This window comes from Naegleria gruberi (genome assembly GCF_000004985.1).
Source record: "Naegleria gruberi genomic scaffold NAEGRscaffold_46, whole genome shotgun sequence".
NCBI lineage: Eukaryota > Heterolobosea > Eutetramitea > Acrasida > Naegleriidae > Naegleria > Naegleria gruberi.
The window spans coordinates 85,419-101,276 of NW_003163281.1; the positions used below are offsets into that span (position 1 = coordinate 85,419).

The 15,858-nt window shown below is 33.8% G+C and overlaps 9 protein-coding genes across 9 annotated transcripts; 3 read left to right on the forward strand and 6 right to left on the reverse strand.

Annotated features, from left to right (window-relative positions):
- Window positions 1–271: 271 nt before the first annotated feature.
- Window positions 272–1,987, reverse strand: NAEGRDRAFT_71358 (uncharacterized protein; the record flags this gene model as incomplete). Its single annotated transcript, XM_002673474.1, has 1 exon — window positions 272–1,987. The coding sequence occupies one exon, from the start codon at window positions 1,985–1,987 to the stop codon at window positions 272–274; it is 1,716 nt and encodes a 571-aa protein (XP_002673520.1).
- A 617-nt stretch (window positions 1,988–2,604) lies between these two features.
- Window positions 2,605–3,525, reverse strand: NAEGRDRAFT_71359 (rab family small GTPase; the record flags this gene model as incomplete). The annotated part of the gene is made up of 5 exons (XM_002673475.1): window positions 2,605–2,786; window positions 2,887–3,161; window positions 3,238–3,331; window positions 3,375–3,413; window positions 3,462–3,525. The coding sequence occupies 5 exons, from the start codon at window positions 3,523–3,525 to the stop codon at window positions 2,605–2,607; spliced, it is 654 nt and encodes a 217-aa protein (XP_002673521.1).
- Window positions 3,526–4,174: 649 nt separating this feature from the next.
- Window positions 4,175–4,486, forward strand: NAEGRDRAFT_71360 (uncharacterized protein; the record flags this gene model as incomplete). The annotated part of the gene is made up of 1 exon (XM_002673402.1): window positions 4,175–4,486. One exon carries the CDS (start codon window positions 4,175–4,177, stop codon window positions 4,484–4,486), a length of 312 nt encoding a protein of 103 aa, XP_002673448.1.
- A 108-nt stretch (window positions 4,487–4,594) lies between these two features.
- Window positions 4,595–7,225, reverse strand: NAEGRDRAFT_71361 (uncharacterized protein; the record flags this gene model as incomplete). Its single annotated transcript, XM_002673476.1, has 5 exons — window positions 4,595–5,062; window positions 5,114–5,294; window positions 5,340–5,650; window positions 5,701–6,702; window positions 6,743–7,225. 5 exons carry the CDS (start codon window positions 7,223–7,225, stop codon window positions 4,595–4,597), a joined length of 2,445 nt encoding a protein of 814 aa, XP_002673522.1.
- Window positions 7,226–7,335: 110 nt separating this feature from the next.
- On the reverse strand, window positions 7,336–8,592 carry NAEGRDRAFT_71362 (uncharacterized protein; the record flags this gene model as incomplete). Its single annotated transcript, XM_002673477.1, has 1 exon — window positions 7,336–8,592. The coding sequence occupies one exon, from the start codon at window positions 8,590–8,592 to the stop codon at window positions 7,336–7,338; it is 1,257 nt and encodes a 418-aa protein (XP_002673523.1).
- Window positions 8,593–9,001: 409 nt separating this feature from the next.
- NAEGRDRAFT_71363 (uncharacterized protein) lies at window positions 9,002–11,242 on the forward strand (the record flags this gene model as incomplete). Its single annotated transcript, XM_002673403.1, has 3 exons — window positions 9,002–9,219; window positions 9,254–9,953; window positions 9,995–11,242. The coding sequence occupies 3 exons, from the start codon at window positions 9,002–9,004 to the stop codon at window positions 11,240–11,242; spliced, it is 2,166 nt and encodes a 721-aa protein (XP_002673449.1).
- Window positions 11,243–11,688: 446 nt separating this feature from the next.
- Window positions 11,689–12,789, forward strand: NAEGRDRAFT_71364 (uncharacterized protein; the record flags this gene model as incomplete). Its single annotated transcript, XM_002673404.1, has 1 exon — window positions 11,689–12,789. One exon carries the CDS (start codon window positions 11,689–11,691, stop codon window positions 12,787–12,789), a length of 1,101 nt encoding a protein of 366 aa, XP_002673450.1.
- An 80-nt stretch (window positions 12,790–12,869) lies between these two features.
- On the reverse strand, window positions 12,870–13,271 carry NAEGRDRAFT_71365 (uncharacterized protein; the record flags this gene model as incomplete). Its single annotated transcript, XM_002673478.1, has 1 exon — window positions 12,870–13,271. One exon carries the CDS (start codon window positions 13,269–13,271, stop codon window positions 12,870–12,872), a length of 402 nt encoding a protein of 133 aa, XP_002673524.1.
- Window positions 13,272–13,475: 204 nt separating this feature from the next.
- On the reverse strand, window positions 13,476–15,160 carry NAEGRDRAFT_71366 (uncharacterized protein; the record flags this gene model as incomplete). Its single annotated transcript, XM_002673479.1, has 5 exons — window positions 13,476–13,516; window positions 13,558–13,642; window positions 13,686–14,380; window positions 14,458–14,581; window positions 14,789–15,160. 5 exons carry the CDS (start codon window positions 15,158–15,160, stop codon window positions 13,476–13,478), a joined length of 1,317 nt encoding a protein of 438 aa, XP_002673525.1.
- Window positions 15,161–15,858: the final 698 nt, after the last annotated feature.

A 15,858-nucleotide genomic window follows, 5' to 3' on the forward strand; every position in this document is an offset into this window, starting at 1 on the left:
ACCAAAATAGAAAGCAGAAAGAGCAGGGTAAAGCAAACTGAACAAGAAATGTTAGAAGCTCCTCAATTTGCTCAACAAGTTGCAGAGCAGATCTTTACCAATTCTGAGATTGGACATGGGTTGTCCTCTTACGAAACTAGCATCCTCTTGCAGGGAATGGGATCTGTCTCCAATGTCATTCTTTCACAAAACTACCAAGAGATTATCAACAAAACTCCACTTGAAACAAGGAAGGCCAAACTTGTTTTTGAGTATTTCAACCAATAAAGCGTTACAGTTTATTCATTCTTCTTCCTTTAGCAGCTTGGCCGCTCTCTTTCATCCAAGCAATTGCCTTAGAGTTGAGAAGCACACTATTTCCCTTTATCCAAAGGCCATTATTAGGTCCAATGATAACTCCCTGCAATTGTTCATATCCTCTTGGTTTGTAGGTTGGAATGGAATCTTGCGAAATGGATTGAATAATTTGTGGAAGAGCTTGATAAACGGTTTTTGCATGTTTGTGAGCACAAGTAGCAAGTTTAGTTTCCTTAACATTGGTGGCATCTCCAATTGCAAAGATATGATTGTAAGGTTTACCATTTTCATCGAGTACTTGCATGCTTGGATTGACTTTCACGAATCCCTTCTCATCCAAACATTTGGAAAAGGTTGACTCCATAAAATCTGTTTGAGGTTTCATACCTGTACAGATAAAGCACACTGAGAAGCTTAAATTTGATTCCGTCTCCTCACCACTCTCACTCTTTGTGCGTACAGTGAAGGTGTATGGATCTTTCTGAGCTACAACTTGGCTCTTGAGTAGCACCTTAACATTACCCATTGTTTTGTAAATTTCAGAGACTGATTTGTGAGCTTCAGTGGATGGACGCATCAAAATGTCAGATCTCTGTATCAGAGTGACATTTTTCTTTTGATATTTTTCAGCTAGGAATCCAGCAACTTCTACACCAACATAACCTCCACCAATTACACATATTTCATCTGCATGTTCTTTAGCATTTGAAATGAATTCATGAGATTCTACCAAGCTATCAGCACAATATGTATTTACAAATTTGATTTGGGAATCATTACTAATTGGTAACTCATTCCAACAAGTACATCCAGGTCCAACTACCAGATAATCATATCTGATAAAGTAGGTATTCTCTCGCTTACTTATTTTTCTAACATCCTCATTCTCATTGATTATTTCCTTAGTTTCAAAAAAAACTCCAAACTTTGTGACATTGGTTGCAATTCCCTTAATACAAGTCACTGTTTCTGGGAGAGTTTTTTTGTGATCTACTGAAATATGATTAACATTATTCTTATCAGAAATAATTGTTGGATAAATTGGAACCAAATCAAGAGTTCCCTCCTTATCAATAACTGTTAAATCGAATATTTCATTCAGAATACTCTTACAAATCTTATAACCGCTCATTCCTCCTCCAATTAAAACCAATTTGGGTTTTTGTAAAATCTTGAAAATATCACTCTTTGATATCGTTGTACTATTTGATGATTGTGCATGTCCAATCCATCCCAAAACATTCATAATATTTACAAAAATCATTGAATCCTTCTCATTGAGATGCAACTGTGTACCAATCCAATCAATTAAATCACTCACTAAAAAGCAATGATAGGTCGTACTTCCAAACCATTGAAATCTCTTCTCTGACATTTTAACTCCACTGTATGGCTTTTGAAATTCCTTAAAAACAATCATTTTGAGAGCTTTTACAAATTTTCCATCGAATAATTGTTCAAAAAATTCCTTTTTCATTTCTATTGATGATGATTTTTCAATAATCATCTTTTCTATAATTTCCTTATCAATTAATTGTTTATATTCCGAAATTATTTGATCATTTAAAAATTCATCATCTTTTTGCATTCCGTGACTCTGATTTTCACTCATTTTCAATTCATTTTCATCAACATCTTGTAATTGTTCGGAAAAATCCAACACTTCTGTGGCAGCAGATTCAGTGGCCATGGTTGTTGTATTTTTTTGTGTTGTTGTAATGTTCTGTTGCAATGCATCCCAATATTTCAAGAGAATTAAATTTGTGCGCACGAAGAGGAGTTTTTAACGAATATTTTGCCATCCGATTTAATAAGTGGACATTTGGCATGGATTGAGATTGGTTTTGGAAGAGGAATTGGAATTGCTGATGACATCCGCTTTCCAATAGCCATGGGATTCATCTATTGAGTCTGTGCAAACACTTCTCAACACATTTCCCGCGCTTATTTACTGTTAGCTTTTCAATCATGAAGCTGTGGTAAAGTATCACCAAACATATGTGTCACAGTAGAAATCTTAATAATAACGATTCAGCAGCATAAATGAACATCTTATTCCCAGAATGTCAATCTTGGTCTATCTTTGGATCTCTCCAAATTTCTTAATAAATAACAAAATATCTAAGGGAACCATCTCCCTTTTTAGTAATTGTACAATGTGAACTATTTACTGTGAATGAACTTGTTGAGAGATACAGATGTGATGAACCTGCACAACACACAGTTTTGTAAACTCATACAATGTAGTGAGATGTAGTGAGTGTTGTGGTTCTGATTCAAAATATCATTATCTGATTATATTCTTCTTTAACATTGACAGTAAGAACTCCAACTCTGATCTGCTCCTGCTTCCTCACTTGCTGAATTTTCTGGCGTTTTTGTCACTCCTGGTATTATTATTGATTCCTTAGCTTTTGGCTTTAAATCATTATTCTCTACTTTGGTCAAAATTAGTTTTGTCAATTTGTTAAAAACATCAGAAACTCCATCTGAATTTTTTTACAATATTTTTTCAATATTTCAATATCCAAGATTACAACATTTCAAATAATTGAATTAATATTGAATTAATTGAACTTGGAAACATACCTCCTGTCACTGCAGAAGCTTCAAAAAATGCAGCATCCATATCATGTGCCAATTGAGATCCTCTCATGAAATTAACCTTTCTTTCATCTTCTTTATCTTTTTTATTTCCAACTATAATGCAAGTAACATTATCATCACTCAATTCACGTGCATCCTCAATCCATCGTTTCACATTTTTAAATGATTCTTCATTGGTTATATCATAAACAACAATGGCACCAATTGCATCTCTATAATAACTTCTCACAACACTTCTATATCTTTCTTGACCTGCACTGTTTAATGTTTCAATGTATAATTTGTAAAAATTGTGATTTTTTTGTAAATTTTCAAATAATTTCATTTACGTACGTATCCCAAATTTGAAGTTTAATTCGTTTTCCTCCGCAAATCACATTTTTTGATCCAAATTCAACTCCGATGGTGTGTGTTTGGTCTTCATAGACTAGAAAATTGTCATGTTAGTTAAATAATAATGGAAAACTTACAATTTGCTTCTAAATATCTTCGCATGACACATGACTTTCCTATAGTTTGATAATGTTAATAAAATTGATGATGGAAAATAAATTTACCTGCACCAGAGTCTCCGATAACAATTAATTTAAAGCAATAATCCAAAGCGTTGGCTGTTGTCATTTTTTTGAATTTTGGTTATTAAAATCAAACTGGCACCTGACAGTTAAAAATAGGAGGGATGACGTAAGAGCAGATTTTTGTTGACCTGCCACAATAACCATTATTTTTGCTATTTCACATCAAACATTCTCGATTCATCCAATATTCAACAATCCCAAAAAGTTTTCTAACATGTTAATTAACATTAAAAGCTAATCATGCCTTAATAAATGCAACATAAGCGATTCTCCGAAACGGTAAAGATTCAAATACCCTTTTTTACCTTTAACAAACTCAGTAAATAAAACCAAAGAGAGAAACCATATCAAAATCCCATTAGGGCATTCACACATTCCTCCATAGTGGAATGGACTCTCTTCTAAATCACTTGAGGTTTTTGTCTCTGCGCGCAAGGTTGATATCCTGGAAGGATTCAATTGACAATGAATTGTTGTTGTTGAGGCCGATAACAACAGAGTAAGGACCTCATCAGTAATGATAACCTTGATTCAGAGTCAAAATCTAAAGGCTTCCTCTAGCGGATAGAGTTGCGCTGATGATGGTTGCGTGATGGTCCACTTTATATTGAGGTTCAAATGGCCGGATTATCAGCAACGCTCTTGGATGCTTAAAAAAAACATCAGCAATACATTGCTTTTCTCACTTGAAAATGGGTGTTTCATGTTCAACAAACCTGCAACCATCAGTATCATCAGGATCAGATTTATCTAGCTATAAAAATCATAATAGACACACTTCTCCTGTTAAACTTAAAAAATCAAATTCTACAGGAAATTATAATTCTAGTTCTTCTTCAAGGAGAAGTTCTTCGAGTAAACACAGATCCTCATCAAGAGGGGGAACAGCCTCTATGTCTGATAAGGAGAGAAGAAGAAGAAGGAAAGAAGAGGAAAACAGTGCACCAGATAACTTCTCTCTTCGGGAAACAATGAGAAGAAGCTCGTCAGCTTACCTTGAATAGTTTTTCATTCAAACCGTTTTTTCTTACCCTTACTTCCTTAATTTATTCCTTCTGTAAATATATCTTCACTAGTATTATTATCAATATGATACATTTATAAATCGTTTATTATAATAGTAGAGCTTCCCTTTTATCCTGATCAGACAGTTCTATAGAGTTGTACATGAAAGAGACATAGTTTTCACCAAATAAACCATTATCTTCAGAGAATACAAGATGGTCGTATTCTTCAGAGTTTTGCCTCTTCATTTTGGCAACCATATCCACTGATCTCCATCCAAAGCTCTTCCACCAATTGAAATAGTTATCAGCATGGAAATTTTGAATGTTATCACGAATCTTTTTCATTTCTGTAAGGTATTCTGATTGAGAGATTTGAATTGTTGCATTCAATGATTGAATCCAACTTGTATCTGTTAGGGTTGGTCTCACATGGAAATAAATATTGTTAACAACCAACATATTTGTTGTCTTCCATTTAAGTGGTAGTTGAGGAAGACAGTTTTTCAATATTTTACAAGAGTATTTACAAAGTGCTTCTATATCTTCAACTTGAAGTACCTTTTTGAGAGTTCTCTGTTGTAAAATGTGAAATTAGAAATTAAATTTTGAAAGAATGATACTTACATGCATTTTGTGTTTTCTGATTAACTTTGACATTAAATATTGATCATCTTTTGTCATTTGATGAATAATTCTTAAGGCTACTGTTAAAACATAAACATTTCTCCAATTTGGTTTAGGGAAATTACTACTATTACTACTACTGGTGCTAGATTGGGTGCTCCTTTGATCGCCTCTCATAAAACTTTGAATAATTTGATTCAAAATTTCAAATAAATTCAAGACTTACCTTACGTCAGCATTACATTCATCTTGTACAATGTAGGACTTAACCTCCAAATCCAAAAGTCTAAATAAGAGCACTTGAGTATCTGCCTCTTCCAATAGGTGAATAAAGTATTTGGCTTGCATTTGGCAACTCTTTCTCCAATTCTTAATCATCAATAAAACCACTGATAGAATAGATTTCAATAAAATATTGCAATATCTTCTCTTTTGTTCAGTTCCAACAAATCCTGTTCCTAATTCACCTTTTGTGGTCTTGTCAAGCAATGTAAGAATTGTTAGAACAAAATCTGGTAAATCCTCAATCATTAATCTCTATATTCAAGTTAGATGTCAAAGGTTAAAATCAATTAATGCCAACTTACGTATAACGTCTCAGTTGTACTTGGAGATTCTATCAAAGCTCTTGGAAGAGTTACGTTGGTCTTATTATTTTCCTTCTTTTCAGGAGCTCTGTTATAGATATCGATGGCTTCTTCAACCAGTTTTGAAGAAATATTATCTTGATTTTGCTTAATATAGGCAGCTTTGGTTTCTGTGCTCACCTTCAATTTGAGAGACTTGGCTCTTTCTTTTTCTAAAACCTTGGTTAGTTTTGTGTATCCCTTCTTCTTTTGAATATTGTCAACGTCACAAAGGAAGAGAATATGAAGAGTTTTGTGCATTAGCATACACAATTTTTTCAAACTATGAATATTGTAAATATCACTAACTTCATGGAAAAGAGTTTTCTTAACAAGTTTCACAAGAACCAAAAAGAAGTGTTCAGAATCTTGTTTCTGTCCATACTTGGTTCTGTTAACAACTCCTCTCTCAAATAAATCATACTTCAATTCTTCTAGAACATCTTGAGATGGATTCCAAGATTGCATAGTAAGGAAAATATAAAGAATGTTAGAGTAAAGGTTGAACCATTTTTCCTTTTCCTTACACTCCTTTTCAAATTTCTCAGTATCTATGAGTCTTTTGATTTGAATGTCAGCCAATACAAATGCGTGATGTTTAAATGCCATAAGAATTGTTGGCAATGCATTTGATTCGAGTATAATATTACAATTTGCTTTTGCAACAGATGTACTTCCTCCAGAACCTTGAGTTCCAACATAACCCATAACAATTGCCAATAAATGATATCCATATTCCCAGTGAGATCCCTCAATTTTAGAAATAATTTTATCCAATTCCTTGTCAATAGCTGTTGCACCTATACTTTTTAAAAGGTCAGAACCTTTACAAGTGTGAAAAGTGAGCGCCTCACTCTTATCAAAAAATTCATCACAAGCTTCCAATAATAGAGCATGACCTCTCTCAATATCACTTGTATAATCCTCAATAACTCCCTTTTTCATTACTGTAATATTTTTCAACTATTATAAAATGTAAACACCTCAAAATCATCATACATACATTTCCTGAAAACTTGGAAAATGAAAGATTCTTTTTTCTGGTTTTCAATCTTTTAAAAGCGCTTCCAAGAGCTTCTCCAGTTGATGGTTTTCCTTCTTCTTGTTGTTGGTTACTATTATTTTTAGGACTCGATACATCTTCCATTATTGGTTTGTTGTTGGTGGGTTTTGTATTCTTTTGTTGATGTTCTATTGGAGGTGAAGATGATCTAGTTGGAGCAAAACTCTCAACATCTCCATCCACAATTGATGATAAATATTTATCTTGTAATTTTCTGCCATTACTACTTGTTCCGATATTATTTTCAGAGGTAATGACCATATCATCATCATCCATCATTGATGAGGAATTTTGATCGACACTATTTGGACCAAGGGAAGGTGATTCATCACCTGTATTCATATCGGAAGGATAAGCCAAATAATGTTGATCTGCTTGCTGTTTGGCTAGCTGTTTAGAGAACGCAGCAGCAAATCTTTTCATTTTTTAATAATTGAAATCTTTCATGTTTGTTCCTTATTCAGAAATCCATTTACTATTTAGAGTTCTTTAGAGAGTTTCTTAATGAAAATTATTACAACATTGCAAATTATTTATTGTTCTGCTTTATAGGGTCCTGAGTAAGCTATGCCACTAACTATCAATACAAAGAATATCGGAACACTCACACATAACAAGAGTACCAAGTTAAGAACACACAACATGTTGAATATTACAACACTGACATGACCTAGAGACCTAATTCTTGCAACACTTGAATGTCTGTATGGGAATAATAGAAGGAAAGGAAAACAGGAAAGAAATGGTAAACCTATAAAGAATAAGGCTACACTAATAATTACTGCATTGGAAAATCTCTTCTCCACTGCTGAAACATAATCTCCATTTTCTTCAGTAATATGTATAGTGATTGTTGGTTGATTTACAGTTCGAAACATTGAGTTTTCATTGTTTGATGGGGAACCTTGAAGAGTTGGAATGTCTGGTAATGGTTGGTCAAGGGAAGGTCTGTATCTGTTAGCTGATGGAGATGCATGTGGGTCTGGTTTCGAATATGGGCTGCTTGTTTGCTGAAACGACATTGTGTCTGAAGCAGTGGATCCTCTTGGAAACAATGGATTGGAAAAGAATGGCTGAGTAGAAATAGAAGGACTTGGTGTTGGGCCTCCCAAATCAATATCATGAAAGTCATCATTATGTGAGACTGGAGAGAAGTGTTTCTGAGGTGTGGTTACGACTCGACTTGAAATATTGTTTGCATCGTTGAGTGTAACCTGATGATGAGATCCATACTGAACACCAGGTACATCATCTATGATAAGAGGAGGATGTTGATTATTTGAGCTTATTTCAATTACTGTTGCAGGAGCTTGTGTTGATTGTGAATTAAATTCGTCATCTGGGATATCAATATTATCAGTGCCAAATGGATCTTCTTCATCCTGAACAATTTGTTCGGTTTCTCTGTTTCTTGGAGTAGCGTATGGGTTCTCGCAACCTACATATATTCCATTTTGATTACTGAGTACTAGATGATTAATAGGCACTCCAACGGGTGGTGGAATGAAGTTTTGTTGATGTGGTTCTCCCACTGATGATGATTGATTTAATGTATCGGATGAGGTTGAAAAGGTAACTCCCAAAGGATTAAGGATACTCGTTGTTGTAGTCACCGTTGTCAATCCATCAACAGAAGTCGATGAATAAACAATAGGAATATTATTAGCTTGTTGATTAATTTCCCTACTAAGTGATTCATCATCATCGTTCTCCACTACGAGATTATTTGCTGAAGTCAAAGATGAAGATGACGATGACGAGTGAGAATTATTAAGAGGGTCAAGTCCCATTGTTTTGTGTATTATTAAAATAAATATGCGTGCGTGAACATGGGTTCTATTGAGCGGCTTAAAAGAAATCTACTTGGTTTGAAAACCCATTTAGAAGCTATATCCTTAAAGATCAGAATACATGAAAGATAAAATGGAAAGATTGATTCCCTAAATCACCATTCAAGATTATTAACCAATTCATTTTCTTTAGAATACTTATAAGCTACATAAGGTTTAACACTGAGAAAATGCATATAAAGAAGCACTATGGATTATTGGTTATTAAACATATTCGTTGTTAACAAGTAGTAATTTATTGCTATAAATGTTGTCAGTCTAGTATTTGAATAGAAAGTTATCATAGAAATATGTTATGTCATATCTTTTAAATAATTCAAAGAAATATTTGCGCCAGAATTTTGAAAAAATGTCTATTGATGCATCCCAAGAAATATCACCAAATGATGATGGAATAATCCAACTAACCATTGAACCTCCTCCAACTTTAACTTTGGAAGACAGCATCCCATCAAATAATCATCAATCTTCATCACTACTAGGAGAGGAATCTCATGTGAGAAATGAGGAAGGCTTACAAGTTGCAGTGCAAAATTCCAGTACCTCGGATTTAGGAAGCATTGAAAGGTATCACTTCAAATGATGTACTGCTGGATACCAGTAGCTCCATTCCTGGAAACAATGATGAAGACTATTCGAACGTGAAGCAGGAACAAACAATAACGAAAGAAGAAATTTTGGAACCAAAAATAGGAGTTACCTTTGCTGAGCCACTCGAAAAAGGAGATGATAAGGTAGAATTAGAGGAATTGAAAAGAAAACTCAGAAAATTACAACTCAAGCACATGTTTTCACGATTGGTGTTAACTGTTGCTTATTTCATAATCATGTTTGCATTTGGAGCATCACAATCAATAGTTGGGCCTTGTTTGGCATTCCTTACAGTGAACGTGGGAGCAACCCCAGCAACAATAGGTTTTATTTTCACACTTAAAGGTCTTGGTTCAATAACTGGTACTCTTTTTGGTGGAAAAGTTTTGGATATAATTGCTGAACAATTGTCAAACTTTAGAGGATTTCTGTATGAATGGAAAAAGAAAAGGCTGTTAAAGAATAATCCCTATTCAACAGATGCTCTCGATAGCGAAAAGGAGATTGGGAAAATAAGAGGCCTTACTCCATTCAAACAATATATTGCAAGAAATTATGCAATTAATTCTTACTTTGCAACTTGTGTGCTTGTGTTGGTGGGCTCATTGGTGGCAACTCCTTTTGTTAGAAATTATGGGCTGTTGTTGTTTGTTTATTTCATGTTTGGGTTAGGCTCTGGCCTCACTGTTATGCAAGGAAATGTCTTGTGTGTAAGTACACTGTAAATTGCAGGTTAATAATCTCTGTTAAGGCATGGCTTTGGGGACAATACGCTGGTACAGCTCTCTTACTGAACTCAGCCATTATTGGTTTAGGGGCCTTCCTCTGTCCAATTATTTTGAATGGATTGATCGCATCTGATTCGCCATCGTCCACAATCACTACGAATAGTACTAGTTCATCATTCAGTTTTGCATTTGAACAAACAATTTTAGCAACCTTTGAAAATTCCACCTCAAACTCTACCTCAATTAATGTGGATGCAATAGTGAATGGTAATTGGAGATTTACCTATGTAATTATTGGAGGTGTTTTATTTGCATCTGTAGCTATTCTATTACCTTTATTCCAAGTTATTCTAACCAAATTTGAATTATACAGACTCCATGGAATTATTTCAATTGATGGAATGGAAGAGGAAAATCTTAAAAAAACAATCGAAGCATACACAAAGAAACCAAAAGAGGAAGAATATGAAATGAAACAATCTCCAAGTATGGTTACGAATGAAATGATTCCTTCCCAGAGTACAGTAGACTTTTTAGAAAAAGAAGAGGAAATCGAGAAACAAGAAAAAGAAGAGGAAATGAAAGAGGGATTCTCTTTTGGTAAGATTATATCCACTCCAATCCACTGGTATAACAAGCTTAGAACCTACAGAGCCTTTGTGTTTTTTGCCTTGGGATTTTTCTTTGCATTTGGCATAGAGACCTCAGTTGGTGGATTGATTTCAACATACTTGGTTAAATATGTTGGTACTACTGACATTTCACAAGCCTCTCTCATGGTCAGTATCTATTACTTGAGCATGACAATTGCCAGAATTATATCTGGTATTTTCTCTTACTTCCTTCAAAAGGTTTTCAGATTTACTCAAGTTGTAATCCTGAGTATCTCATTAATTGGACTTTTTTCAGGTATAATTGTCATGTTAGCCATCCCTCAAAACAGTATTGTTGGTAGTTGGATTGGTGTAATTTTAATTGGTGCAAGCATAAGTACATTTATTCCAAGTTACATTTCCTTCCCTGCAGCAACAGAAATGAAAGATGTTCACTTGTCTGGATTTTTGACATCTTTTCTCTTTGTTTTATCCTCAATTGGTGAAATGACAATTCCACTTTTAATTACAAATTCTTGGATTTGGTTTGGCTACAATTCATTCTTCTGGGTCATTTTGATTGTAGCTCTCTTAATGTGTGTCACTACAATATGCTTATTCTTCATGTCACTCGAGTTGAGAGCAAGAGTATACTCCCTATTCAATAAGAAGAAATAAATAGTAATGTTATCGTCATAAGGACGAAACCATTCATGATTTTCCTTACTATCTCACTTGAGAAATTCTCCACTGCTTATTTTATGAATCGGACAAATTTCAAAAATTGCAAGAAAAAACCAATATTATGTTCGATAATAATTTATTTAACTAGCACGATCAGCAGCAGGAAATATTATGAAAAGAAAGACAACACTTTATCCTCTAGAGTCTCCTTCTTCACAGTACTCATAGAGAACGGAATATCTAGGCCAAGCCTTTTAAACAACTCGAAAACATCTCGAAAATTCCAAGCTTTTGAACCCTCATCAAAAGTATCGCATCGACACCCACACAGTCAAAGGAATCCTTCCTCAAGAGGACTCTGTGGAAGAATCACCAAAACCTTTTAAAAAAGTTCGAACATCATCTCATCATCAAGGGTGATAAGAGAAAATCAAAAAAAAATGGAAGAAATATTGAAACAAATTAATGAAGATTGGTCGGAATGTTCAACTGACCAAGAAAAGATTGAAAGTAGTTTTGATAAATTGATAAAGGAGAAGAGAGCAGATCTTTTCTATTCGGAAAGTGATGTAAAGAAGAAGGCTGAAAAACAAAAAAAAAGACTTCGATCATGTGTAGCCATGATTGAATCTGTAGAAAAGGCTGGATCATCAAATGAAGAATTAATCAAGGATTTACAAGAAAAGAAACTAAAGATTAAACATTATATCAAGAAACTTGACGTGATCAACAAGCAAACTTTGAATACAGGAGGTAAATTTGTGGAACTATTTCTTGGTAAAGAGAGTAGTGCAGTTCTTGTCGGAGATGATTCTAAAAAGTTTAATTTCAAGAAGGAATATGAAAGTTTCAAGTACAAGTGCACTGTTTGGAACATTCCATTCACATTATTGTTATACTTTTTCATTCAATCTCGTGCAATTGATACCCTCTATCAATTGTATTTGACCTATTTTTATTTAACACTTGCTCTTAGAGAAAATATTTTGGCAGTGAATGGAAGTAATATCAAGGCCTGGTGGATTAGACATCACTACCTCTCTATCTTTTTAGTTATTACAATGTTAACATGGCCAGAAACAGCATTCTATCAAGCATATCGTCCTTACTTTTTACTTTACGCTCTATATGCCTCAATTGTCCAAGTTCTGCAATACAAATATCAAAAGGAAAGATTGTATGTTAGAACAGCTATTGGAAAGTCCAACATGATGGATGTTGCCAACTCTGATAGTTCTCAAGTTGTCGTCGAATCATCTCTTGCTCTTGTTTTCCTCTTACCATTCATCTTTATTGGACAAATCTTCCAAGTTTATAATGCTTACAAATTATTTGATTGGGGATTATTACATCCAGAATCATTTGGTGGTATTACTGTTGAATGGCAAGTTTATGCTAATGGTTTACTTTTCCTTATTTTGGCACTTGGTAATTTTGTCACCACTACTGAAGTTTTGGTAAAGAAGGTTAAGAGAGTCAAAAAGAGAAAGCAAGAAAAAGCTGCTCTAGCCAAGGCCTCAGAAGAAAAGAAGATTGAATAAATTGTAACTTTTCATGGACTCACAAATTTATTTCTCTAAGCATAACAAAATTGATGCAAAATTATTGGAGAATTGGCAATCTATTTACGCTTATAGATGTCAACCTTCTTATTTCTCTTTCCACCTCTTCTTCTAATCTTTCTATTCTTCTTTCTGTAAGTATCAATTCTTCTCTTCTTATTCAATCTTCTCTTCTTTCCATATACATCAATCTTCTTTCTGATAATTCTCTTCTTACCATATCTCTTCCATCCTCTTCTCTTTCTTCCATAGGTGTCAATGTACTTGTGGAGCTTTCTATTGTTCTTTCTCTTCTTGAGTCTGAATCTCTTGAGATTTCTCTTCTTGTTATTGCTCTTTCTAATGTACAAGGAGAGAGTTGAAGCTTGTTCTTCATTGGTAGCACTAACTCCAGTAGTGAACGAAAGAGCAAGAACTGCCAAAGTCAAGGCAATCAATAGAATTGAAACGATTCTTTTCATTTTTGTTTGTTGAATTCAAATCAATGGAATAAATGTTCCTCAATTTAAAGATTTTAGAACCTGGTATATTGATCGATATATTGATCATTTTGGTAAGAAAGTTGATGATTCCTTTGCCAAAAAAAGAGTTGTTTTGGATTTTAGACATTGTTCATTTGGTCTTTCTTAAAACTCACAATTGTTAAAGAACAGAATCAAAGAACTTCAAGGTTTGGATTGACCATAAAGAAAAAAGTTTCCAATATCTATTTAACGATGATTGTATTATAATTATCAAGAAACTTACTGTAGTGTTTCCTTGATGGTTGTAACTTTTCTTCCAAAACAGTAGCCTTATAATTCACCTTAACCTTAGTATTGTTATTAGTAATCTTTTATAATAATATCTGCCAATGATTTTCTTCCTTCTTCCACATATTCATATAAATGTTTCCTCAAGTTATTCTGTAAAACAGATTCAGTATGGCAAGACTGAATATAGCACAAAAGAGCTGCACCTTTGACACTAACTTCTGAACCAACCAATACTACTCTCTCACTTGAATTCAAGAGACTTCCACCATTCTCGATTAGAAGGGATTGTGCTGTTTTGGATTCAGCAACTTCTTCATCACTAAAAGCGTAATCGTATTGAGATTCAAATATTTGAATTAATAAATCATTCCCCTGTCCAACACAACATAAGAAGGATGAATTATTTGCTCCAATATTCAACACCCTACCAAATGTTCGTTCTTGTAAATCAAGAGTGTCTATTTTGAGAGGTCCATTACCAGTTGTGTAAACCTTACCACTCTTTGTAAGTACAATTACACCGTAGTAACGACATGAAATATCAATGGCAGGATCTGACACCAAGTACTTGTTAAGCTCTGTAGATGGTTGGAAAGCATCTATAGAATCACAAATCTTTCCAATAGCCAACTCTCCATAGTAATTATAACCAGTACAATGAATTAGACCACTCCTATCGAGTGCAACAATAGTGTGGTCTCCACAAGCAACCTTACAAATAAACAAATCAGGATTACTTTCAAAATATGGACATAATGAAATGCTTGAAACATCTTGATATCGTGGAAATCCACATTCACCAAAACCATTCGAACCTGTGTTATTGTAATATCCATAATTTGAATTTCAGAAATATTCCAATAAAACTATTTCAGAAAATATTTAAACAAACCTAGTACAAATATTCTTCCATAATTGGTTAGAAAAACAGATGAAGAAGAAGCACATGTCATGTATGTTATAAACTCATTTTCTTTAAATGAACTATTAAATGGCAACAGATACGCATGTAGCACCTCTTCAGTTTTGTTGATTTTCAATTGAATTGCATCATTTCCCAATAGAACACTACTCCAAAATTCAATCCGAATGCAATAAGTGATGATCGCTTTGGCACTTGAATTGTCTGACCATTTGGCAACTTATTAATATACATTTCATTCTATAATTCCAGTAATATTATAATATTAAAACATCATCATTAAATTATCTAAAAAACCTACGCATTCCTTGACTTGGTATTTTAATTCCGAAATATCTTGATCATCATCATTACGATCAATAATTTCATCCACCAATATCATACAATGAGTATACGACGCAGCCACATAATAAACCCTCTTCACTCCAATACTCTGATCCAATCCAGAACTTGTTAATAAATCAAATCCTTCATTCTGATCACTCGACAACTTGCTAATATGCAAACGATAATCATTGGTGATGGCAAATATACAATCCCTTCGCAATAGGCACTGTACAAGTGAATTGTACCCTCTTTGATTGCAATATTGTTGTATGTGAGTGAGAAAATTGTTAATTTTTGATGGTTGTGCACTGCAGGCAATGAACGGAGGTGATTTCAGTGCTTGCATTTTTTTTTGTAATGTTTTAATAGATTTTTGTAATAGTAATCCAACTTGGAAAGTTTGTAAAGGAGGTTCAGTTAGAATCTCAACATTGAATTGAAATTCCAAAAACAAACAACCTTAAGGCTCACTTTACAAAAAGTCAACTTGAACCTGAAGTAAATTTAAAAAAAAATACGCAAACATGTCGTCAGCAGCATCATTGGATGAGGAATTTATTTCAATTGTGAAGGGAACTGTGATATGCTTGAACGTTCCCGAATTATTTGAATTCGGAATTAATAATTATTCATATAAATTAGGAAGGGAATTTAGAGGAATTAATCAAATACCACTCCATACACCACACTTTATTTATTACAATAGAATTGATCATGAAAAGTTTGGTAATGGACAAGGTCCGAGAATTAGTTTTTTCCACATCTTTACCGAGGAAATTCCCTTGTTGATTTTAGAATTTGATGAAGAGGAAGATGATTTTAAATTTACTTCATTGAATGATGAAAAATTTGCACAGATAGCTTATCAGTATAGGAATGGTGTGTTTTTGAAACAGATTGCTCCCTATAATGAGGATATGAGTAAGAATTGGAACGAATTGGTTTCATATGTTGATTATTCTTTCTTGGAGAGGATTGAACCGATTAATAAGAAGATTAATTCAACATTGTTGCAGGAGGAACAAGAAGGTGATGAGAAGAAAC